Genomic DNA, 26443 nt, shown 5'->3' on the forward strand with positions numbered 1-26443 from the left:
CAAGTTTAACTAGATGGGTTAAGACAGAGAAACTTTAAAACCCTGTAGAGTCCAGGGCATGAAAACAATCTATTTTTAATTGTTTGTGCTTACAAAGGATTGTTCTGGTGCTCCAGTGCCCCAAACCGGTAAGTCACAGGACAAAGGTGTTCATCTAAAGTTACAGCATCGCCAGTGGTGATCTCCACCCAACCTGGACGTAAGGAAGCCGAGCCCATTTCAGATAGAACATTTTTGAACATCTTTGGACAATATACTTACTCCTCTTTGTCTACCTGCTTTTTTCACTCATGAAATGCTGCAGGCTGAGGTCCACACCGCTGTCATTTCTCTCTCCTGTTTTCTCTTCTGTACATTTATGAACAGCGGGTCACAGAAAGTCGAGAGAGCCAAATGACGATTGAGGAGAGGAAGCAGCTCATCACAGTGAGAGAGGAGGCCTGGAAGACTAGAGGCAGAGGAGCGGCCAACGACTCGACCCAGTTCACTGTGGCTGGCAGGATGGTGAAGAAAGGTCAGCGTGTGTGTGCACGTGTGTGTGTGTGTCCATGTGTGTGGTGTGTGCACAATGCACACACGTGAGCACACTTACCCATGGAGGGCATGGTGGTACGTGATAGCTCAATTTAAAAGAAGAAACCATGGTCTTTTTAAGTTTTTTCTAAGAGACAGGGTCTTGCTCTTTTGCCTAGGCTGGGGTGCAGTGGCTCAGTCATGGCTCACTGCAGCCTCGAACTCATGGGCTGAAGCAATCTTCCCACCTCAGCCTCTCTAGTAGCTGGGATTATAGGTGTGCAACACCATGCCTGGCTTTTTAAAAATTTTTATGTAGAAATGGGGTGTCGCTGTGTTGCCCAGGCTGGTCTCGAACTCTTGGGATTAAGTGATCCTCCCACCTCAGCCTCCTAAGTAGCTGGGACTACAGGCTTGAGATACCATGCCCAGCCTTCTTTTAAAATTTTTTAAACTTACTGACATTCTATAAATGTTTTTTTGTGTAGGTTCTGTGAGATATTTCTACTGAATATCTTGTCTTCATAAATAGTATCTTCTTTAAACTTTATATGATTCTTGGAAGTATTTGAAGGTCATAAAACAGTGATGCATAATTCCATTTGTCACTATTTCAAAACTTACCCATTTGGAATTGAGTGCAAGTGTAGGTTTCAAAAGCAGTTCACATCTGCTAACAAATTTTGGTCCTTTCCCATAATTACATTTATTTATTTAGACGGAGTTTCACTCTTGTTGCCCGGGCTGGAGTGCAATGGTGTGATCTTGGCTCACTGCATCCTCCACCTCCCGGGTTCAAGCAATTCTCTTGCCTCAGCCCCCCAAGTAGCTGGGATTACAGGCGGCCACCACCATGCCTGGCTAATTTTTCATCTTTTTAGTATAGACGGAGTTTCACCATGTGGGCCAGGTGGTCTCAAACTGCTGACCTCAGGTGATCCAACCGCTTCGACCTCCCAAAGTGCTGGGATTACAGGCGTGAACCACTGTGCCCAGCCCCCATAATTACTTTTTTCTTTTTTTTTTTTTTTGGGTGGAGGAGACAGAATCTCGCTCTGTCTCCCAGGCTGGAGTGCAGTGGCACAATCTCAGGTCACTGCAACCTCTGCCTCCCAGGTTCAAGCAATTTTCCTGCCTCAGCCTCCTGAGTAGCTGGGATCACAGGCGTGCACCACCACGCCCGGCTAATTTTTGTATTTTTAGTAGAGACGGGGTTTTGCCATGTTTGCCAGGCTGGTCTCGAACTCCTGACCTCAGGTGATTCACCTGCCTTGGACTCCCAAAGTGCTGGGATTACAGGCATGAGCCACCCCGCTGGCCCATAATTACTTTTAAATTGTTTCCATTTCCTTCTGACCTGGCAACCATATACCCTAAGTCAGCCTTTCACAATAAAGAAGTTTATCCCCTCTTCCTTTTAGGTTAATTCCTAGGTCCTTCTCCATCAAACTTGATTTCTCTGACTGACCAAAGCCAAATCCGGATATGCTTTAATAGATGTCTAAAATATGTCCTCAGTTCCTAGGCAGTGGGATGTCCCTGCTGCAATCTTCTGCTGCTGAGCTCTTGGAACTGATTTGATGCCTGTATTCAAAAATTTATGAAACTGACTTACATATCACATGGTTAGTAAAGTTACTGGAGAGTTTGAGGCTTCATAAGAGTGTTTGGGGCTTTATTTCATATCCTGCAGGAAATGATTAAAATTTGGGTTCCCTTTGTCACCTATATGCACATACCATCACTTTCTAAGCTATTATTTAAAAGCAGATTTCCCAACATAGTGGTATACGTTTTCACATTCACTTGTTCTTAACATCTTGTCATCAAATATAGAGGCTTAGCTTTTCTTTTTCTCAGAACCTTTAATTCACACTTTTATGAAGAGTACCTAACTCATTATAGATACATAATGAATGTTTGTAGAAGGAAGGGAAGGAGCGAGACATGGGAAATCCCTGAATGGTGATTAACTCAAATCTTAGTGGGGAATCCTTTCTAACAAATCTATTCTTATCTCATCTTGGAATGGTGAAAATATAATTTACTCTCACAGAATGAGGTACCATTTGCCAATTTCCTGCATCAGATCACAGAACTGGATACTCATGTTTAAACTCCTTTAACGTGAGCCCCAACCCTTCTTTAACAGAAGCACGTCGTTAGGTGCAGAGTGACTAAGTAGAACTGGAACTGAGAACTTGAACCAGACCTCAGGTTTTCCAGCTTCTAGCCCAGGCTTTTATCTGGATGACTTTCCGCTTTGGTTTCTTTTATTTCTTCCATCTTAAAAACCCTAATTTATTTGTAAGTGGGTTCTTACTACCAAATGCCACTGCCATTGTCCACATTGACATCTGTGAAAATGTTCCCGAAGAGAGTAGGTGACTGGTTGTTGTACCTAGAATTCATTGAAAAGAGCTATGGGGGAGATCTTTGTTTTGTTTTAACATTTTGTAATTTGCATCTCCCTGCCATGAGCCATTCATTCCTAAGGATCCTTAGCTAGGTGGGGAGCACGTTTGCATAGTGCCACTGCCTGAACCGCCAGCAGGGGGAGCCATGGCAGCGGGGTTTGCCCGGCACCGGCCAGGACACGGATGGATTTCTCCGGTTGCTTTGGAAACCAGCCTTCGGAGTCAGTCCTGTTTATTAGCTGCGGAGTTAACGGCCTCTGTGCTAATGAACTCCTCTGATGTCTCTTAAGCATCCTTCTAGTGAGTGAAGATTTCCCTCCCCACCCTGTGATACCAGATTTTATTTATCATCTTTCAAGAAAGTTTACTTTCTCATGGATGGAAACCCTTTGCAGTTCTGGCAATTGAAACAAATTTTAAAACTTTTATTGACATCATCAATCAAATATATGTACATAATGAGACGTACTTGTAGAATATTACTAAAACTTGAGTTTTAAACCATTTAATGGTTTTTTAATTAAATTTTTTATGCTATAATACTTCTCCCGTTCACAGGAGGAAGGGGCAGAATCATTCATTCATTTGGTTTTCCTTGTGGTAGTGATTTGCATATCCTCTCGATGTTGTTCGTCCAGGGATGCATTGTCATCTAAGTGGCAATGTCATCTAAGGATTTCACATTTATTACAAATGAGTACAGAGAACACTCACATCTCATTTTGTTTTTTTATAAATGCACTAATTAGTTTTCTTTCCAATGCCTTCCACTTAGGTTAGGGAAGTGATACTCATCCTTCTGTTTACTAAGTTTTCTTCTTCCAGCTGGATACTTTCTCCATGCAGGAATTCCTCCCTTTCCCTTTCATGTGTCTCTCACCACTTGCCTTTTAAAGATTCCCCACCCTGCTTCTCGGTATATATACTAGGAAAAGCATTTCCTGTTTCTGCCCACACGGGAGATGGACAGGACTTCCAACACGCACAGTCGGTCCAGAACTGCCCTGGTCTGTAATTTCTTCTGAAAGGTTGGCCCTCCTTGGGTTACTGTATATGTCATGTCCCCAGGGCCACTGTCCCTCCCTCCCCTCAGCCTGGAGGAGAGCTCCAGTGCGGGGGGCCAGTTGCTGACAAGTGTGACACAGCTCATTCTGCAGATGGCACCAATGCACTCTCAGCTGCCCCTGCCATCTCCAAAGGGCCTCAGAACTCACAGCTGCATTTGCCCAAGTTAACGTGTCATGGACATGTTTTCCCACGTCTCCACCGTTCATTTTGGAATATCGGCTTGTCAGCCACTACAGTCCTTGGAAATAATAAAATCCAGTCTACGTTTGCAGTTGGTTGTCCCACAGTCGTGGTACGTGTGAAATGTGTGTGTGTGTGCCTGCATGTGTGTAAATTCTTATATGTTGTGCCGTCTACCCTGGGACTTCTGGAGATCCACCAGGGTCCCGGAGATTTCCAGAAGTGACCCTGAGATGCTCAGTAGCTCATCTGTGTGTTCCACAGGTTTGGCATCACCCACTGCCATAACCCCAGTAGCCTCACCCATTTGCAGTAAAACAAGAGGCACTACACCCGTTTCCAAACCCCTGGAAGGTAAGTCACCAAGGCCCCGGCCACGCCAAGCCTGATCAGAAGAGGCCTTAGTGATGCTGTCTCACTGACGGTTTCTGCTTGCCTAGATATCGAAGCCAGACCAGATATGCAGTTAGAATCGGACCTGAAGTTGGACAGGCTGGAAACCTTTCTAAGAAGGCTGAATAACAAAGGTACCTACTGGAAGCCAGAAGGCTTTGCTTTCAGAATCTCTAAATCCTAATTCTGATTGCTTTTCTTCCTCAGCTAAATTATTTTCTTTCTATTATGGCTTTCCTAATTCATACTGTAATCATTATCTTCGTTGTTATCTTCAAAAAAAAGAAGTTTTGGTCAAGACTGATTAGACTATCAAGCCCTAATTCACTTGATAATGTACTAAATTGGGGACTTCCAATAATACATTTTTTTTCTTGAATCTAAACCCTTGGGATGTAATCCAATTGGAATTGTGAACTGAGTGATTTTGCTTATAACTCTGAAAGCAGATTATTATATGTCGGCAAAATCACGTGACCTTGGGCCTGGTGAACTTTAAATTGTATGTTATCAATTTCCAATAAGGTAAAAGCTAATATTATTTCATATAATCACAAATGATTTCTAAAAGAAAATTATGGCAAATGAATATTGAAGTAAATGTTTCAATATAAAAGTCAATGCGGTATACCAAATAAAAGAGCAATATGCAAAAACAGCCTTTTATCTCTTGATTAAAATGCCCAATCCTGGAAACTTATCAAATACTAGGCGCTGGGAGTCCCTACTATTGACAGTGACCACTAAAAGGTTGAAAATAATACAACCACCTCTGAACAGAAATATAAAAGTGTAATATAATAACTGAACTGGCTAGGCAGGGAATGCCAATCAGCAAAGCATTTATTACTCACATGGAACAGTGATCTAGCCAGTGGGTCAGCAAGCGATGGCCACTGCCAAATCCAGCTGCCCACCTGCTTTTTTTTTTTCTTGTTTGTTTGTTTTTTAGAGACAGGGTCTTGCTCTGTCTACCCAGGCTAAAGTGCAGTGGTGCCATCATAGCTCACTGTAGCCTTGAACTCCTAGACTCAAGCAATCCTCCCACCTCAGCCTCCCAAGTAGGTGGGACTATGGGCGTGCACCACCAAGCCTGGCTAATTTTTTTTCTGTTTTTGTAGAGATGGGGACCCACTATGTTGCTCAGGCTGAAGTCCTGGGCTCAAGCGATCCCCCAGCCTCAGGCTCCCAAAGTGCTGAGATTATAAGCGTAAGCCACCATGCCCAGCCCTGTTTTTGTAAATAAAGTTTTATTGAAACATATCCATGCCCATTCGTGAACTATTGTCAATAGCTTTTGCATTAAGACAGCAGAACTGAGTTGTCGCAACACAGGCCCCATGTCACCCCTCCCCATGCAAAGCCTAAAATGTTTACTGGCTGGCCCTTTTTGGAAGAAGTTTGCCAACCCTTCACGTAGAATGAGGCTGAGGCTGGTTCACCTACCCTCAATAGAAGCAAGGGCAGGTTCAGAAGCGTTCAGTGTGCTCGTGTGTGCAGTATGGTCAGCTTCCCTCTCTCCCGTTTTACTGAAGAAGATTTGTTCAGGTGGGAAGTCCTTACGTCAGAGATTAAGTAAGGGCCTGGGAAGCAACCACAGGACCCTGTATATCACAACCGTGTTTCTTCCACTCCTGGAACTTAGGAGGAAATAGAATTTTTAAACTATCGTGAAGCATAATTGGAGTCCTTGTTTTTATAAAACTCTTATGTCTTTTGCTTGTTTGTTGATAGTTGGCGGGATGCACGAAACGGTGCTCACTGTCACCGGCAAATCTGTGAAGGAGGTGATGAAGCCAGATGATGATGAAACCTTTGCCAAATTTTACCGCAGCGTGGATTATAATATTCCAAGAAGTCCTGTGGAGCTGGACGAGGACTTCGATGTCATTTTCGATCCTTATGCACCCAAGTGAGTTATTTGGGTCTCCGTCTTTCCTCCACTGAGAAGGGCTTCCTTCGCCTGCAGAGGGCACATCCATGAGGCTCTTCCCCCAGTGTGGCCTCCTTCTCCTTCTAACTCCATCATGGCGGCGTTAGTATTCTAGAGCCAGGGCACGGTGTTGCAGGAGCCAGGGGCACGGAGCCTCGCAGCAGATAAAACATGCAGACGGCAGACCAGATGTGCATGCAGGCAGACCGCGTGGGCCACAGATGCTTGTCCTGTGCCATAAAGAGGGCGTCACTGGATTTTTCACATAACTTGAATATTGTTTTGCAGTTTTTAGGTTTACATCACTTAGCAGAGAGTTCAACGCCTGTCTTTCATTTGACATATTGAATTCTTGCTCATAATTTTGCAAAATATTTGGATGAGATGGGCTCAAACTAATACAGCTAACTAGAAAATCAGTAAGGCATGTTACTTAGCTTCCAATCATTTATAAAATCAATAGATCTGCGGGCTTTCTCATTGATGTCTAAGGGTTTCTCTTCCCAGGGGAACATGACTAAACCAACTAGGAAAAGTGATTATGGTATTAGGAGTCCGTCAATTTCAAGTGCCAAGAAAAAGATCCCAACTCAAACTGATTTCAGCAAAAAGAAAAGTGCGGAGGGCTTTGTCGGCTCACTGGCTGAGCAGTGCGGAGGGGTTTGCCGGCTCAGCCACTGAACAGTGCGGAGGGTTTACTGGCTCACTCGCTGAGCAGTGCGTAGGGGTTTATGGCTCACTGTCTCAACAGTGCGGCGGGGTTTACTGGCTCACATGCTGAACAGTGCAGATGTGGCCTCGGGTTCTAAAGGCCCCTCAGAACACAGTCTGTCTTGGCTGTTTTCCTTTGGGCTGGCCTCACTCTCCGTCAGGCAGCGGCCTGGCGGCAGATGGACACCCCAGCTCTGGAGTCACAAGGCTGCCTCCCTGGCCAGCCCAGCACGGGTAGCTTGTCTTCCCAGTAGTCCAAGCAGAAGTTCAGGTTTGATTTTCTTGGCTTCAACTTGAGCCCGTGTCCATCCCTAAACCAGTCACTGTGGCCAATGGGATAGAAGATGATGACTGGGTAAAGGCGGGTCTGTGGGTCTCCTTTAGAGCCATGGTGGGGGCGCAGGGAGGTGGTTTCCCCAAAGGAAAATCCAGATGCTATTACCAGAAGCAGAGGGAGACACGCTAGACAGGCTCCATCCACGGCAGTCCACCACATCCATCTGCTCTTAACTGCCAAATTGTCAGTGACATATACCATTTTCTACAAGCTGCTCCTGATAAATTCTTTGCATATTCCAGTTTGCTCAATTTGTTTCAGTTTGCATGTTTTAATTTCCTACCTTAAAAAATGAGCCCTTTGCCATTTTCTACTTCAAAATAGTATTTTGGGTATTTGCATACATAGCGGTTTAACCATTTCTCAATCTTCCGCCCACACAATGTCACTGTTTAAGTAGTTGTATATCATAATTTAAACATATTGACAGACACATATGACACCATGGTACGTAAAGAGGTCTTTTGGGCACAGAGGGCCCGCGCAGCTGGAGGTGGAGAGTGGCAGCAGGAGTCTGTTGGGAGATCGCTTCGCTCGGTCTGCTCACCTCCCCTAGTCTGATTTTCCACCCCAAAGAATTGTGAGAATGTGAGGTGGTCACGGATGCTCGCGGGCCTATTTTATTTCAATATATTCTTCCAAAAAGTGGTTATTTTTCAGAGGGGGCAGTGAGTTGAGTGGAAGCTAGTCATGGAGGGTCAGTAAGGGGACCGAAAGCTATTGCATAGGGAGAAAGTTTAGGCCAAGCAAAGAGGATTACGTCAAGGAGCCCGTGCAAATTCCCGAAGGGCTTGCTGGAAACAGACAAGTAGACATGGGTGTATGATTCCAAAGCGAGAATTAGGACGTGTGCATGGGCGCGGTAAGGAGAGGGAAGAGCTCCCTAAACCCTAGAGCTGTCTAGCAGAGCCAGGAGCTGCCCGGAAGTACTCCACACCCTCCCAGGAGGAGACCAAGGGGCAGGAGTGAGTGGGGGCGTCCGGGTGTGGCTGAGATTTGAACTCAGTGGGCTTGCATCCCTCTTCCATCTCCAAGATTCTACGACTCCATGTCAGGGGAGTGGCGGTGGGAGGAGGAGTTGCAAGATTTGTAACAAAATCAGGAAATACTTTGTGGAGTCCAGGACCCCCAGGTCATCCAGGGGTGGTGGTGTCACAGACTGGGACCGCGGCTCTGCTTCCATCCGCAGATTGACGTCTTCTGTGGCCGAGCACAAGCGGGCAGTTAGGCCCAAGCGCCGGGTTCAGGCCTCCAAAAACCCCCTGAAAATGCTGGCGGCAAGAGAAGATCTCCTTCAGGAATACACTGAGCAGAGATTAAACGTTGCCTTCATGGAGTCAAAGCGGATGAAAGTAGAAAAGAGTGAGTATTTGAACCCCCACCCTGCTTCTGTGTTTGGGAATGGCTTCTTCCGATGCTTTACTCGTTGCTTGGTTTTCTGCCTTGTGAAGGCCAATAATGGTGCTCAGAAGACCTCATGAAGTAAAAAGGAGTAAGTTTGCACATACGTGTGCACACTTACCTAGACTTCAAATATTTTTCATGGAAATTCTCACAGTGTGTATCACCTGTTCAGTTAGTTAATTCAGATTATACTGGGGTTTGGTTTTTTTTTTTTTTTTTTAAAGACTGGGGTCTCATCATATTGCCCAGGCTCATCTCAAACTCTCTGGCCTCAAAACAATCCTCCCACCTTGATCTCCCAAAGTGCTGGGATTACAGGCAGAAGCCACCGCACCCGGTTACAAATTACCCTGTTTTGTTGAGTTTTTTTCTGGAAGTTAGAAGAGATGGATATTTCTGAGTATGGTAATTCAGCCATTTTCAGCTCTGTAGATCCTGAACACACAATCATTCTTCATTTAATCTTATTAGTCGTTTGATCTCTTATAGTAAAAGAGTTATTTGATCTCTTATAGTAAAACACTTCAAATCACTGGAGTATCTAATCCTAGATTTTTATATTATTAATTAACACAAACACCAGTGCTTTTCAGATCGTTCTTGGTAGGACCCTGAGCTTTCTCGGAGTTAGGATGTGGGCTGGAGGGAGCAGGGGGAGCTGGCAGGGGCGATGAATGGAGGCAAGGAGATGGGCTCCAGACTCTCAGTCTCACTGTAGGCTGAGCCACACTGCTCTCATCTGCCCAGTAATGTGGGGTTCCATCATTCTGAAACAGTGCTTTTCTTGGTTTGAGGTGATAGCATGCATAGTCTTGATTTTTGGAATAATCTTGCTATAATTTTCATTTTCCCATAACACTCATAGACCTATTTCCTAATGTTTTTCTTAGAAATATAGTATTTAGATGAAGTGGTTGAGTCTTTTCATTATAACTGGTTTACTAAGAAAGTATATTTCAGACTGGGCATGGTGGCTCATGCCTGTAATCCCAGCACTTCAGGAGGCAGAGGCAGGAGGATCACTTGAGCCCAGGAGTCTGAGACCAGCCTGGGAAACATAGCAAGACTTCATCTCTACAGAAAATAAAAAAATTAGCCAGGTGTGGTGGCACTCACCTGGGGTCCCAGCTACTCAGGAAGCTGAGGTGGGAGGATCACTAAACCCCGGGAGGTCAAGGCTGCAGTGAGCCATGACTGCACCACTGCACTCCAGGCTGGGCGACAGAGCCACACCCTTTCTCAACAACAACAACAAAAAAAGTGTACTTAAAAACCACAACACCATAATGAATTGACAAGTGGTGTTATATGTCTTCAAACCTAATCCCAGTGAAATAAATTTCTGAATTTTTCTCCAGCATATACATTTTTAAAACAATAAGTTGGAGAAATAGATGTTGGCACAGATTTTACATATGTTTCCTCTGCCTCCACTTTTGGGGGCTCAGGGGTTGGATTAGTGATGACTGACCGGTCTATAGATGTTTGCTGTTTTGCAGTGAAAACCCATCTTATAACTACAGTCTTAACTCTAAGAGCAGAAGATCTCAAGATATCATCTGGCTGATCACTTTGCCTTCAGATAAAGATTAGAACCTAATCATCCCTTACAGGGTGTCTACTTTTTTGTTTTCTTTATGTATAAAGGCTTTTGGTGAAAGCTGTCTAACAGTCATCTGGCATCTATACATTTGGGCATGTAAAAGTTGTTAGGATTTAGAACAGCTTTCAGTGGAATTGCAACAAGTGCATCCAGCTCCTGGTTTTGTACTAAAGTAGCTGGTCCACATCGTTACTCAGTTCTTGTCCCTCTGCACAGGGCGGTGTGACACTTGTCAACAAGCAGTTTATATTTTCAATGCTGTACTTAATTCTTAACACGGTGGTTAAGCATTGAATTGCACATTTAATCAAACTTGAGTATGTTTTCCCTTTCAGGATTAACTTGAAAAGACAAAGGTGTTGAGTCAGTTATGAATAATTTCTGACTGTAAATATTGTCACTGTAACTGAACCTCCTGCATTGTGTTTCCTTATTCAACCTGCCCAGTGTCTTCCAACTCCAGCTTCTCAGAAGTCACCCTGGCGGGTTTAGCCAGTAAAGAAAACTTCAGCAACGTCAGCCTGCGGAGCGTCAACCTGACGGAACAGAACTCTAACAACAGCGCTGTGCCCTACAAGAGGCTGATGCTGTTGCAGATTAAAGGTATTTCAGAGCAGCCTGGCACAGTGACTCAGGGCCCGTGGTTTCTGTCTGGTCCCATACGGAGTCCTGACTCTGTAATTCATTGCCTGTGCCGGGAAAGGAACGCACGCTTTTTGAGAACCTACTGTGTGTTCCTTGCTATGCAACCTCCTGTCTCTCAAGCTTCCCCAAATCCCATGACATAGGAAGTATTCTGCCCACCAGGGCTTCCAGAGGCAGGAATGTGTCTGGGGTCCCAGCAGCTACTGGGTGGCAGAGCTGGATTTGAACCCAGGTCCCCCCACTCCAGAATCCCAGCTTTTACTCCTGGCGCCCCGTGCCCCACGAAGCGGTCACACATCCATGCAGTTACCAGAGGTGCCCTACATCATCAGAGGGGCTCTCTGCTCCCTGCCCAGTTCTCCCAGAGTCAGTACAGAACCGGGGAGGAAGACACAGCTTGGAGAAGGAATCAAGGGAAGTTCGACGCAGATGAAGCCCACCTGCATTCCGCTCCAGTGCCCTTCCTGTCCGTAGCAAGGGAGATTCCAAAGATGAACCAGGGCGTCTCTGGGCCATGAGGAGGAGACTCGGCTGCCTCCTGGTGGCCACTGTATAGATGAATCCTTGAGATGAGAATGAAGGAAATATCCTCTCCCTCCAGGAGGGTTTCCCGCATGTTTCTGTGTAACCACTATCCTATTGTGTGTATTTAAAAAGACTAGTGACAAGCTCAAATAACCAATCTCTGTCCTGAGTCCTAACCCAGAGACTACACGATCTGTTTAATTGTGGAAAGCTCAAAATCAATAAATAGGAGAAGGTGTTGAAAGCCACAGAAGGTGGTGGCTCCATCCTTCCTGTCGAGGGGCCCCTGGGCTTCATAGTGGAAACTCCCCAGGGGAAGAGCCGACCCTTCCTGAAGGCGTGGCTTCCCTTGCCTGGGCCACAGATGTAATTGGGTGCAGGAGGTGGCCACGGGAGAGAAAGGCCCCGGGAGAAGAGTGAAGGAGGGAAAAGGAGCCTGTGTGCTCATCTCCCTGGAAGGGGGAGGCTTCATTAACCCACGCACATGACACTGATAATGGTCCTGAGAAGTGGGTGACATTTGGGAAAGCACAAACCAGGAAAGCAGCCGCTAGTGCCATCATCATGCCCTTTCTAAATCCCCCTGCTGCCACCCTGGGCCATGGGCACTCTTATTAGCAGACAAGACTCTTTAGAAGTGAAAGCGTCCGCAGCAGGGATGCTTCCGATGTGGGGTGCGTCCTATCCCCATTCTGTCTGGAAATACGGTGACTGTCTGCCTCGTGTTCAGGAAGAAGACACGTGCAGACGAGGCTGGTGGAACCTCGAGCTTCGGCGCTCAACAGTGGGGACTGCTTCCTCCTGCTCTCTCCCCACTGCTGCTTCCTGTGGGTAGGAGAGTTTGCAAACGTCATAGAAAAGGCGAAGGTTGGTACCTGAAAAATAAAAACGCTTTAGCTAACATCTCCTTTACCCACCGGTGGAGTGTTCTTCCTGGCGTCAGTCACAAAGCTTCTCAAAAGCCAGGTGTTGCATTCAAGTGAGAAGGGATAGGTAGGATTTCTTTTCCTGCATGTCTCTCAAACAAGCTTTCATTACATGTTTAAATGGGATGCTTTAGGACTATGACCTACACCGCAGTGTTTAGGTCCTGGGTTCCTTCCTACTCCTGTGTAAAAAAGGAAGCGGCCCCACTTTAAAGTCCTTTATCCCAGGTAGCTCTGAAGTTCTGCCATAGACCTATTGAATGAGACTGTCATGAGGTAAAGCCCAAAGAATAGTGTTTTTTAAAAGCATCACATGTGACCTGTTGAAGATGGAGAACTATTGCTCTAAAGAATTGATACTCCCTGGTCTTTCAGTTACATTTTCTTGAGGTCATTGAAAATACCCAGTAACCAGCATCCACCCACACCCGTGGTCACAAGACTTTCCTTGCAGGCACACTGTTTCTCCCTCTGGTTTTGACATGTGCCACTCTGTCTAGCCAAGGGCTTTTCTACCCAGGCAATTGTGTTCTTCTCTTTTTTAGGCCTCAGAACTTGCAACTTTAATTCAGACAAAGAGGGAACTTGGTTGTAGAGCTACTTATATCCAAACCATTGAAGAAGGAATTAATACACACACTCATGCAGCCAAAGACTTCTGGAAGCTTCTGGGTGGCCAAACCAGTTACCAATGTAAGACTTCATTATACTTCAGAGACTGACAAGACTTGAATCTCCTTTCTTCTCCCTTAGCTCATTCTTCTATTTTACATTGTAAATAAAATTTTACAATGTAAAATTCATTCACATTTTACATTGCAGCTACTTTGCAATGTAAAATGTGATGCTCTCCTGTTCTTCTTATCCCCAAGCTGCTGGAGACCCAAAAGAAGATGAACTCTATGAAGCAGCCATAATAGAAACTAACTGCATTTACCGTCTCATGGATGACAAACTTGTTCCTGATGACGACTACTGGGGCAAAATTCCGAAGTGCTCCCTTCTGCAGCCCAAAGAGGTACAGTCCGTGGGCTCTGCCCTTCAGTGAGAAAGCACATTGAAAGCACTCAGCACAGGCTGCCCAATAAATTAGAGAGTAAGTTCGCAATAAAGGTTAGCCAGTGTCAGTACCCATTGTAGAACATTTACAGCTTTTTAAAGGATATTTATGATTTCAAACCATTACTGCTATCTTAAATGCTAGTATGGAATCCAGAATATCATTTAGAGTTGGCATGGATCATTGAAGGCTTTTATATCTTAGGCAAAATACAAATATTACTTAGCCCTATATTTTGCATAAACATTCTAATAAAATATTTTTAAGTCCTTAAGTTTAAGGAACACTAGATGCATGCATATATAATTTATGGATTTCCCAATTAATGTGCTGTTTTTGTCCTGTCACAGCAGTAAATATTTATTAATTACATACATTTCCAGTACCATTAAGCATGCTAAGTGTTGAGAAAGTGGAAGACACACAGGCCCTTAAGTTTAATTGGGTGGAAGAGTATTAGAAGGAATGTAATCTGGAGCAAGGTTGACTGTGTGACATGTATGGGCATTTACATGAGGGAAAAGTCACAGAAAAAGAAATCTTCAGGAATAATTTTACATAGAAAGTGAAATTGAGCCTAGTTTAGAGTTAAGCAAAATTTGAATTGCTGGAAGTGAAGGGAGAAATCATTCTAGGAGAAAGAATAAAATGAACCATGAAAATAAGAAATAGCATTACATTCATGTATTCATTCAGCAAACACTTAGTAATCAACCCCTCCTGTATGTATCACTATGATCTGATCCCTGCCCTTAAGGATCTTGGAATTGTGTACTGGAGAGAAGACACCATTGGACCATGAGTGCCTGGGGTATATGAAGTGGCCTCTGTGTATATATTAAGTGAATGAATGAGCACATGAGAGGGGGAGGAACAGGGGAGAGAGGCAGGAAGTCGACAGGAAGATGTGCCTAAAGAACTCTTGTGAATCGCAAGTTGTAAGCAGGTTGAGAGTTCAGAGGAGGGAACATTATCCTGGCCACTTAGGACACTGGGAGGAGGAATCGTGCCCACAGGGCAGAGGCTGGCTCGGTGGGGCAGTGCCAGCTGAGATCTCCTGGCCTTTTTGTGTCTGCGCTGGTCGCCCCATTAGGATTTCTGTCTTCCTCCATTTGACTCACTGTCAACAAGAGACACTGTTGCACCTAATTCAACTGTTGCACGTTCTTGAAGTTAACAAATTCTTTTGTGCCATTTCTCCCAGGTACTGGTGTTTGATTTTGGTAGTGAAGTTTACGTATGGCATGGGAAAGAAGTCACGTTAGCACAACGAAAAATAGCATTTCAGCTGGCAAAGCACTTATGGAATGGAACCTTTGACTATGAGAACTGTGACATCAATCCCCTGGATCCTGGAGAATGCAATCCGCTTATCCCCAGGTACTCGTGCCGCCGCCCGGGGACAGCTCTTCAAGCGAGCTGATTCCCTTCGATCCCTCTGTTCTCACCACAGCCCTCTACTCTCGCTCTTTATAGGGTTCAGTTTTCATAAACGATTATATGCAGTGGACTGTGAATATTCACAAAAGGAACAGTTCTTTAACTTTTATCTAACTATTGCAGAAATACGGATGTCGTAGTATTCTGGAAGAGGTTTGTTACAGTTGATTTCTTGAAGTGAGCAAGAAATGCTGCACGTTCCTCCCTGCAGCATTCCAAGTGCTGCTGTGGCAGATAAACAGCAATTGTTTAAACAAATTACATGCGGATCTGAAAGGCTTCCCCGGGTCTGGAATTCAGCCATTGATCTGAAAGTGCAAAAGCAACATGCCTCCTTCTAATTTCATACCTTCCCAGCATCGCCCTCGAATTCCAGGATTTATTTGGCAGCAGATGATGTTTATGTCTTTATATCTTTTGGGAAGGGAAGAGGGGGAGGAGATGGTGTTAAAACAATGAATGCAATTGTAATATTCCCTGCATGTACTAGACTCTTTAAAGTCATTTTGGCAATTCAATAGAATATGTGCAAAGTCAGAAATTATGATTTTGGAAAAAAGAATTCCTACATGCAAAGGATTGTTGTTTTTTCAACTACAGACCAAAAAAAACCTAGTGCTTTTTAACTATGGGTGCCGTTATAATAGATTAGAAACCAGTGAACCACCAAACGGCATAGAATATTGGGCATCACCCAATACATTTTAATGTTTTCCATTGAATTGGTCTATGAATTTCAACTTTCCTGCCTAGTTTCCTGCTTAAAATCCAATTATTGATTTTCTTATTAATTAATCATTATAGAAACCATTAAAAATTATGGCAGTGTGATAAGTTTTAAAGTCCTTCTTAAGCAAATGCACTAATGTTTAACCTCAGTATGGTAACAACCATTATTTTAAGGACTGGAACTACAGCTCAAAAGATTTTATTTGGTATAGCAAAGGAAAAAAGAACAAGCTAAAGCATAAAATCTATGTGATAGCCAACTGTATTTAATAGTGGCATAATCACAGATCTGAAAGTAGATGACTGAGCTCCTAACCCACTGGTTTTCAACATCTCTGAGATAGAATCACCTGAGGGGCCTTTAAAAAAAGGCATTTGCTCAGCCCAGCCCCAGAGATGTGTTTTCGATTCATATGAGTTACAGCTTATGTGTCAATATGTCTTAAAAGCTCCCAGGGATTTTAAGATGCAGCCAGGATTACATACCCAGACCTTCTTAGCAAATGAGGCTGAAACCACTGAGCCCAGTTCCAGCTGTAAGTCAGGGAAGGGGGTAGAGAAAGCCCTGGCTCCTGGCCCAGGTTTGTCCCCCTCACCCTGCAATCTGCCACATCGCTTGCTCACAACGCTTCAAAACATAAATGCCAGATTCTAAAGCAGAAACCAAGAGCCCTTTCAATCATCATCTTAGCAAGCCTGCAGAGTAGGACTGCCATAACAGACAGTCATTCAGATATTTTCTGATAAAGACCACAGCCTTTCAAGACCGCCGTGCATTTTCCATAGGTGCTTATGTTTGGTTCCTAAAGTCCCACAAGAGCATGAGGTAGAAGTGTCTGTGCTCTATGATTTATCCGGCAGCTTTCTTTGAATCAGGCAGCCTTTTTGATGTGCCTCAGCTGTGACATCAGCAGCTGTGGTCTTGACCAAGCAGGAAGTGACTGAGGCAGTAGCACAGCAGGGCACGAGCAGCAGGGGGGGTTGCTCTAAGGGGTGGCTGCATCCCGGGCCAGATTCACAACCGAAGATGGATCTGGAGGGATGAGAGATCGTACATGTTATTCCAGGGCTACGCCCTCTGCAGCACGTGTATCTTCTCAGCTCTACCTTTATCTAAAATACGTGTGTTCTTGGGGACAGTGTAAATTTTGAAATCCTAAGGCCACACAAGACCTCCGGGTGGAGCTGTGCCATTTTCTTTCCTATCTCTCTGTGCTCTCCTGTCTGCTGCCCTAGCCAGTGGCCTAGAAATAAGTGCACAAAAAGGCACTTCAAGATCTATGAAAGTGTGTTCATTTTAGTGACGGGAGAATCTCCATACTCTGGAGAGCTTTGTTGTAACATGACATAAAGTAGTAGAGAATTGAGGAGGGAGCTACCTCTTCCCTATGTCTATTAATTAATTGGACGGGAAACTTGGTAAGCATCTGCAGGTGACTGGGCGGCTAAAGTAGACAAGGTTTTCCCCACGGCTCCTGCCTTTGCCAAAATCCCCACCCAGCGTGCCACCCCAGGGTATCCCAAAGACAAGAATTTGCTAGAATGTGGCCCACACCTGTAGTCCCAGCACTTTGGGAGACTGAGAAGGAAGGATCACTTAAGGCCAGGAGTTCAAGACCAGCCTGGGCAACATAGCGAGACCCCTGTCTCATATTTAAAAAAATACAAAAATTAGCTAGACATGGTGGCACACACCTGCAGTTCCAGCTATCTGCAAGGCTGAGGCAGGAGGATCACTGCAGCCCAGGAGTTCAAGGCTGCAGGGAGCTATGATTGTGCAACTGCACTTCAGCCTAGGCAACAGAACAAGACCTTATCTCTAAAAAAAAAAAAAAAGAAAAGAAAAGAACTTGCTAGAATGTAAGAAAAGTCTAGTCCTGACATGGTTCATGTCACATTCAGGCACATCAAAAACTCTATGGACACAAAGCTTCGCATGACTTCAGACTAAAATAACAAAATGTCATTATTTGGTAAAATGCAGGAAAATAAACCATTTGTTTTATATGTACTTAAGTACTTTGAGGTTTTTTCCAGTAGCCGCATGTGTTTTAGATTCCTTTGTTTAAGCTTGGCTTAATCTTGGTTCTTTTCCTGTCTGTTCTCCCAACCCCCCTCCCACCCTACAGAAAAGGACAGGGGAGGCCCGACTGGGCAATATTTGGGAGACTTACTGAACACAATGAGACGATTTTGTTCAAAGAGAAGTTTCTGGATTGGACGGAACTGAAGAGACCGAATGAGAAGAACCCCGGGGAACTTGCCCAGCACAAGGTATTCCGGCGACCAGGTCTCAAACCTCGGGGCTTGGTTCGGGTCCCAATAAAAGTGGCCTTCATGTAAAATGATCAAATCAGGATAGTTCGTATGGCTGTCACCCCAGATGTATCACTTCTTTGTGGTGAGAACATTCAAATCTTCTCTTCTAGCTTTTTGGAAATATGCAATACAGTATTGGAAAACAGTCACCCCACTGTGCAGGAGAAAACCAGAGCTCATTCCTCCTCTCTGTCACTTTGTACGGGTTGGCCAACATCTCCCTATCTTCCCTGTCCCGTCTCCTTCCCACACCCCCTTCCCCATGAAACAGATGCATGTATCAACACATCGAATCATACCCATAATAATGTGTCAACTAAAATAACTTTTTTAATTAAAAAAAAAACCATGGACACACAGACACACACAGACACACACACACACACACACACACACACACACCCTTAAAGCTAGGAAGCCTTCCCAGGATTCACTAGTAGAACAGCAGACAGGCCTCCAATTCTAATCTGGCTCTGGGAAGTGAAGAGTCTGGTTTGTGCCTGTTCTCAGGCATCCATGCGCTGTTGTGGCGATGGGTGTTCAGACCTCCCAGAGTCTTTCTGGAAATGCAGCCTTTCCCTGACGGCAGTTAAACATCCTGAGACAGTGTGGAAGCTGTATTTTTATGCTGTCCCATGAACAGCTGAAGCAGCGTTGAGCATGACAAGGAATAGCTGCATAAACAGGCAACTGAACCGATGTCTTCGTGTTCCCCTGTAGGAAGACCCCAGGGCTGATGTCAAGGCATACGATGTGACACGGATGGTGTCCATGCCCCAGACGACAGCAGGCACCATCCTGGACGGAGTGAACGTCGGCCGTGGCTATGGCCTGGTGGAAGGACACGATAGGAGGCAATTTGAGATCACCAGCGTCTCCGTGGATGTCTGGCACATCCTAGAATTCGACTATAGCAGGCTCCCCAAACAAAGCATCGGGCAGTTCCACGAGGGGGATGCCTATGTGGTCAAGTGGAAGTTCATGGTGAGCACGGCAGGTTAGTGAGCGCTTATGGTTTTTTCCAGCTGAAAGAGGCTGGCCTGGCAGCCCTGCGGGAGCCAGCTTCTCCAGTGAACCCTGTCATGCCCTCTGCTGCATCCGTGCAGTGGGGCACTGCAGTCATGAGCCTTTGAGAGCCACCTAGTAAACTACAGAGATGAAAAGAAGTGAGGCCGAATTCCTAACAACCTAGCATTGCAGAGGCCACTGGTGTTCACCTGTAGAAATTGAACTTGCACGTCAAGGCTTCTCAGCTCCCTCTCTCCCTCCCCTGCCCCTGTCCCCAGAGCTTTTCTGGGAAAGAGATGATTGGCCTCTAAATGATATTTCCCATGTGGCTGTGTGCTGCTTCAATTAAAGTCGTTAAGTAGAGCATATTTTCGTGATTTAAAGCTGGAACCAAATAGTGCTGTAACATTATAGTAAATACATGCACAAAAGATTGATTTGAAAAGTGAAAGAGGCTGTTTCTCCCAAGACTGAGAGCACAGGTGGTGCTTTGTGGGTCTGGTGTAGTAAATGCAGAGTCTAAACTCTCCTCGGTTCCTGGTGGTGACAGACCCCATTGCAAAACACTCACCCGGATGCTTGGCGCTGGGGAAAGGGGGAGTCCGGTGAACTCTGGAGAAATCATCCCTTTCCTTGCCAAGGAGGAGCCTTTTCTACAGCGCTGCTCACCCCTTCCCATTTAGGAGAGCATGCAGGTCACAGGTTTGTGATTTCAACTCAGAAGAGAGTATTTTTGCCTCTTTACAGCCCCCTTGCTGTGCAGGTGCACCTGCCCCCGGGGCCACAGGAAGCACAGGCAGCTGTTTGCTGATCAGAAAACTGCAGGCTCAGAACCAGGATTTCTTTCCTGATTTATACAAGATGCATCTATTCATCAGCTGACAACATTTCCTGAGCACCTACTCTATGGAAGACACTTTGTAGGGACCAAGTAAAGATTTCAGATCCTGTCTCAATGACATAAAGCAGGTGCAGGAACAGCCAGTAGGCGGGCCTCGCTGAGTACATGGCCAATGGGGTTGTGTGCTGTGCAGAGCCAGGCTGTGGCCCAGAGGTCCCCCTGCCCCCTGGGGCACAATGCTGGGGGCTTTACTCTGCCTCTAGCTGAGGGCCTACTGGGCTCCCTGAGACATTTCTGTTGTGGTGCTAATTTTTCAGATAAGGACCAAGACAGTAAGATCAAGGAACCTGCCTGAAGCCACACAGCTAGCAGGGAGTGGAGCTGGACACTCAAGTCCAGACCTGCCTCTTTTCAAACCCAACTGTGCTATTAAACCGCTCTGCGGGCAGAGAGTCAGAGTGGGGCTCCAGCACAGGATGTGGGCAGCCATGAGTTTGGCTACAAGGAGGGGCTGAAGATCCCAGTCACCAGACTGTGGAGCAGGTCAGCGTTGAACCAGCAGCAAGGCGACTTGAGGTTGGGCCGCTGAACACACCAAACTTCAGGGGCTTCTTAAACAGCAGGAAGGGGATCTTCCAGGGCCCAGGCAGCTCCAGCCTCTCCTTCCAGGGAGTAGTGGGGTGTCAGACAAGGACCCCCAGTGGGAGGGACATTTCTTTCTCTCTTTTTGTTCTTTTTTTTTTTTTTTTTTTTTTTTGAGACGGGGTTTCACTCTGTCTTCCAAGCTGGAGTGCAATGGCAGAATCTCGGCTCACTGCAGCCTTGACCTCCCAGGCTCAAGCCATCCTCGTGCCTCAGCCTCCCAAGTAGCTGGGACTACAGGCATGTGCCACCATATTAAGCTAATTTTTTTTTTTTTTTTTAGAGATGGGGTCTCACTATGTTGCCCAGGCTGGTCTCAAACTCCTGGGCTCAAACCATCCTCCCACTTCAGCCTCCCAAAGGGAGCAGCATTTCTCATCTACTTAATTTCTTATGAGCAAGCAATTGGAACTGCTCCTTTCCTTTTTCATAAGGAGCTGTGTCCCTTGAGGGAAGGCCACAGGTGCTGGGACCCTACAGCCTGGGATTCAGAATCTCAGGCCCTCACTTACCAGCTGTGTGGGCTGGGTAAAGTTACCCTGTTTGAGCCTTGGTTTTCTCACCTGGAAAATAGGGATTATAGTACTCAGCTCACAGGACTTTATAATCAGGTATATATGATGTTTAGCAGGTGCCTGGCCTGTGTTCACATTGTAGGTGCAGGAAATACTCATCACTGACATTGTCAGCAGGAACAGCGTAATTACTGTTTTTAACTTGAAGATAAGATAATGTGGATCTCCCCAAAACAATAACAGTAACAATTAATAACAAAGAGTCACTGTCGTGGACTTACGCTTTCGCTTTTGTGCAGAGGTGGCATGTACAGTGTTAATCTCTGATGCTGGTTACCAAAGACAATAATAATAGGGAATTGAGTGTGTTTCGGGGCAGGCAGATCTCTTAACCTTTGGAGTAATGGAACTGGGAACTTTAAAGAACAAACTAAAGGCACTTGTAGTGCCCGTTCCTAAAATGCAAAAAGGGAAATCGTGTTTTATAAAACCAGACATAGTTTAATTTAGCCATTTTCTTACTTTAGCTGTTATGAGAAAAAAAAGTAATTGTGAGTGAATGAATGAGTAAAACTGTTAAAGTGAATTAATTAAAAACAAAGCGAAGAGTTCAGACTTTCATGGACTATTGACTTGGAGGCCCCTAGGAAATATGATTTGAGCCGGGTGATTCCTTTCTATATTTCTTCCCAATAAACACAATGGACATCTCACAGCCAGCTCCAACAACATCTTTTCCAGCAGACTTACAACTTAGAAAAAGCCCAGCTTTAGAGAATTAAGTTAAAGCAGGGAGCATTCAGATTCCAGACCATCCCTCCAGCAGGGGGGAGGCACAGCCCGATGGCACTTGCAGTCACTCCGTAGCCAACGTGGAAGCTCTGGCACCTTGGTGACACTAGTCCGGCTCCTCTATCACTTGTGCGCACAAGGGCCACACCTGCAAACAGGACTAAGTCAGAGCTCAGGGTGCACTTCTGGGAGAGGGTCAGCAAAAGCACCAGCTGCACAGGTGGTACAGCCTCCGCTTGGCCGATGCTGGCTGGCCTGCTAGGGTCAATGTCCTGGCCCAGTGCCTGCAGGGTAGGGTTGCTCACTCCCCAGCAGGGTCGGGACAGCTGCTCAAGGTGTCCAGGGATCTGAGCCAGGCTCCTCCAGGGCCTGATAGATGTCTAGTTCCTATAAATAGGTGGCTCTGGTGCAAGAATGCTTGACCATGAACAGTCTTTATATTTGTGTTTTCTGTTATTCCTAAATAGAACTACTAGTACCAAACATTCTTGAAAGTGCCTTGGTGGCGTAACATGTCCACACTTTAAATTAGGTAACTAATCAAGGTTGTAAAGAGAATAGCGGGCTGGGTGCGGTGGCTCATGCCTGTAATCCCAGCACTTCAGGAGGCCAAGGCAGGCAAATCACGAGGTCAGGAGTTCGAGACCATCCTGGCCAACATGGTGAAACCCCCGTCTCTGCTAAAAATACAAAAAGCTGGGCATAGTGGCGGGCACCTATAATCCCAGCTACTCAGGAGGCTGAGGCAGGAGAATCGCTTGAACCCGGGAGGCGGAGGTTGCAGTGAGCCAAGATCATGTCACTGCACTCCAGCCCGGGCAACAGGGTGAGACCCTGTCTCAAAAAAAAGAATAGCCCAGAAGTTCTTACTACTAAAAATTTAATCTTTACATTGCCCAAATTAAAAATGAATACACATATGAAAAGTTAAGTTGCATGTAGGACTAAATTTGGGTATGTGCAGAAAAACTGTAAGGAAAACTAGTGAAATGTTTGCTTCATAAAATATCTTTAAAGAAATAAAATGCTAGACTCACACTTGTAACCCCAGAGTTTTGGGAAGCTGAGGTGGGAAAATCACTTAAGGCCACATGTTTCAGACTAACCTGGGCAACACAGTGAGAGACCTTGTTTATACAAAAAAATAAAAAATGAGCCCAGCATGGTGGCATGCACCTGTAATCCCAGCACTTTGGGAGGCCGAGGCAGGAGGATCACTTGAGCCCAGGTGCAGTGAGCTATGGTCATACCACTGCACTCTAACCTTGGCAACAGAGCAAGACCCTGTCTCTAAAATAAAAGTAATTTAAAAAAGAGACACAATTCTATTTTGTGTATATACACTCAAGTCTGTTTGCAATGTTAGGATGTGATGTTGGTTATTTAAGTGTGAATATGTATTTACACAGTGTATTTGAGTGCTAACAGATTTCAAGATCTTTATAAACTGTTATGATCTATTTGAAACATATCTTTCCTCAATAATCTATTTAGTGCAACAAATGTTCACTATTTGAAGAATGGGATTGCTATTCAAAGGCAAAGTTTTGTTGCTAAGTTAGCAGAAATCTCAATTAAGTGGCTTCCAAATTAATTGTGGGATTTATAATCTAGTCATTGATGGTTCCTATTTTATTTTGCCCTCTCAAAAACACCCAAACTTAACCAGTTGAGATCCACAGTGGATGGTACAAAAGACTGTGCTTAGTCAAAATACTGTAAGAAATTATTAGAATCATTTACAAAACCTATGTTACAGATACTTTACCAAACAAAGGGCTAAAAATCAAATAAATATGACCCCCTACCTTTTAAGAACTTAAATGAGTTTTATTCTTCCCTTCAAACCTCAATACAGTTGCAATGTTGGAAATGGGATTGGAGCTGGGAAAACTGCAGTGATATAAAACCAGAGACTCCAGTTATTCTCATTCCTTTTAAACCTGTGTCGGTGTTCCCACCAACTGCTGCAGTCTCCCGTGTTGACCCTCACTCCCTGGGACACCCGGGCCTTTGGGTCAAGTGCTTGGTCTACTGGCCTCACTCAGCCTAGAAGCTTCTGCTTCCAGATTAACGTCATTCAGGTCTGCACTCCCCACCTCCTCAAAAAGGCCCTCCCTCAGCAGGTGTCCCATGAGCCCTGACCCTGCCTGGCGTCACCTTCTTGTCTCTTGTCCTCATAGCACTTATCACTATCTGAAATTGTCTTGCTCGTCTCTTTGTTTATTAGAACAAAAGCACCAAGCATCGAGTTCATCATTGTCTTGTTCACCATTGTAGCCCAGAATCCTGAAGTCCCCACTCATTGAATATTTGTCGAATGCATGAATGAATGAAGGGAATCTAGAGTGAGACATATTCTTACAGGTAGAGATTTGGATGTCTGTAGTAACATCTAAAATGCCCATTTGGCCTATAATTCCAGTACTTTTGGAGGCTGAGGTGGGAGGATCACTTGAGGCCAGGAGTTAGAGACTAGCCTGGGTAACATAGTGAGACCCTATCTCTACAAAATTTTAAAAATAAAAATTAGCCAGGCATGGTGACGCATGCCTGTAGTCCCAGCTATTTGGGAGGCTGAGGCAGGAGGATCATTTGAGCCCAGGAGGCTAAGGCTGCAGTAAGCCATGATTGCACCATTGCACTCCAGCCTGGGTGACAGAGGGAGACCCTGTAACCTCCCTGTGATTGCTCTCCACACCAAGCAGTCTCATCTGCCTCCTGTGCTGCTCATGTTTACCGAGTGCCTGTGCAGTGCCAGCCATGGGGACCATCAGTGCTTAATCCCGGCAGCAGCCCTAGTGACAGACATGAAATCCAGATTAGTTTATGCTCAATGATATGTCAGCAACCTATCTCCACCTTTCTGACAGAACTTGAAAACTTCAAAGTTGTATTTTTTACTAGAATAGTTTTAACAGCCTGCATTTTTTCCTTTGCGCTTAAAGCTGGCCCTGCTATTGTTTTTAACATTTTTTCTCTACCAGCTAATCTTTTGCCAAAGAGTGGTGTAATATGGAAAATGAGTTTGTGTCTGTGTGAGCCCTTAGTCCTGCTCTGGCGGTCACCAAATACTTTATTTATTTATTTATTTATTTATTTATTTATTTATTTATTTGTAAGAGAGTCTCACTCTGTCACCCAGGCTGGAGTGCAGTGACACAATCATGGCTAACTGCGGTCTCAAACTCCTGGGCTCAAGTGATCCTCCTGCCTCAGTCTCCCAAGTAGCTGGGACTACAGGTGTGCAACACCACACCAGGCTAATTTCTTTAAATTATTTTAGAGGTGGGGTCTTGCTATATTGCCCAGGCTGGTCTTGAAATCCTGACCTCAAACAGTCCTCCCAGAGTGTTGGGATTACAGGCATGAGCCATTCACCTGGCCTCACCAAATATTTTGAAGAAATTACTCTGTTGCACACTTGGAGTGATCTGCCACCCCCTCCAGATGACAGATCTTTTTCTCAGGGCACCAAGAGGGCCCCTCAGATCCCTTTTCTCCCTGTTGGAAGTTCTGGGTCAGGAGCTGGAAAGAAAGTGGTTTTTCTCTTCTCCTGGGCGTGACGAGCCTTCCCTCCAGGTGCCAATGGTTTCTCCCCTGCCCTAGGTCTGAGGCTCTTTGCCACTGGTCCTTGCAGGCCCCGGGAAAGTAAGCCAGACATTTGCTTCTCCTCGGGTGTCTCAGCTGCTGACCTGTCCCTCTGCCATTCTGTGTTTGCAGTGGGAAGTCGCCAGAAGGGAGAGCACTCGGTGAGGGCAGCCGGCAAAGAGAAGTGCGTCTACTTCTTCTGGCAAGGCCGGCACTCCACCGTGAGTGAGAAGGGCACATCGGCGCTGATGACGGTGGAGCTGGACGAGGAAAGGGGGGCCCAGGTGAGTCCTGGGGAGCCCTGCACCCCGGGGACTGAGAGGAGCATCCTCTCCTGGGAGCCGATGGCACTCGGCCTGGTCCCTCCCAACATGATTCTGATAATGGAAGACCACGTCACCCAAAGCACTTCAGTCCTGGTCTGGCTTCTGCAGATTTCAGGCTGTGCCTCCCATTTCTTTCCTCCTCCCACTTTTTGTAAGATGATCCTGGAGAAAATGTTGTATCTGCAAATAGGAAATCCACATGACAAGTGCAGATGGCCAATGGGTGGCTTTGAAAGGTTTCCACCTAACCAATCAAGGCACTGTAAGTAAAACAAAGAGATGCCATCATCCACTTCTCACAATGGTAGTGACTTTTTAAAGAATGGATCCAGGGCCAGCTGGCAAGGCCTCGGTAGGATGAGGATGCTGTGTTTTGGGTGAGAAGTGTAACTTGAACAGCCATCCTGAAATTTTGTCACGAGAACCTTAAAACTTTGATCACTTGTTCCATGTACACGAATCTACCTGAAGGAAGTATCAGGTGAATGTAAGAATTGGGAACGCCCATCACCTGTATTCGTGGCA

General features: G+C 45.4%; 1 protein-coding gene across 22 annotated transcripts in view; it reads left to right on the plus strand.

Annotated features, from left to right (window-relative positions):
- Positions 1 to 26443, plus strand: part of LOC101129712 (supervillin) — a 277906-nt gene that overhangs the window by 235508 nt on the left and 15955 nt on the right. For all 22 annotated transcript variants that reach the window (XM_063710246.1, XM_063710254.1, XM_055352396.2 and 19 more), the window contains 13 exons: positions 367 to 514; positions 4443 to 4532; positions 4619 to 4705; positions 6306 to 6483; positions 8742 to 8914; positions 11007 to 11162; positions 12460 to 12596; positions 13201 to 13348; positions 13528 to 13673; positions 14920 to 15095; positions 18014 to 18158; positions 18924 to 19200; positions 25725 to 25876. In XM_063710246.1, the coding sequence (XP_063566316.1) occupies positions 367 to 514; positions 4443 to 4532; positions 4619 to 4705; positions 6306 to 6483; positions 8742 to 8914; positions 11007 to 11162; positions 12460 to 12596; positions 13201 to 13348; positions 13528 to 13673; positions 14920 to 15095; positions 18014 to 18158; positions 18924 to 19200; positions 25725 to 25876 (2013 nt within the window). The remainder of the gene's footprint in view (positions 1 to 366; positions 515 to 4442; positions 4533 to 4618; positions 4706 to 6305; positions 6484 to 8741; positions 8915 to 11006; positions 11163 to 12459; positions 12597 to 13200; positions 13349 to 13527; positions 13674 to 14919; positions 15096 to 18013; positions 18159 to 18923; positions 19201 to 25724; positions 25877 to 26443) is intronic.

This window comes from Gorilla gorilla, chromosome 8 (assembly GCF_029281585.2).
Source record: "Gorilla gorilla gorilla isolate KB3781 chromosome 8, NHGRI_mGorGor1-v2.1_pri, whole genome shotgun sequence".
Classification (NCBI taxonomy): domain Eukaryota; kingdom Metazoa; phylum Chordata; class Mammalia; order Primates; family Hominidae; genus Gorilla; species Gorilla gorilla.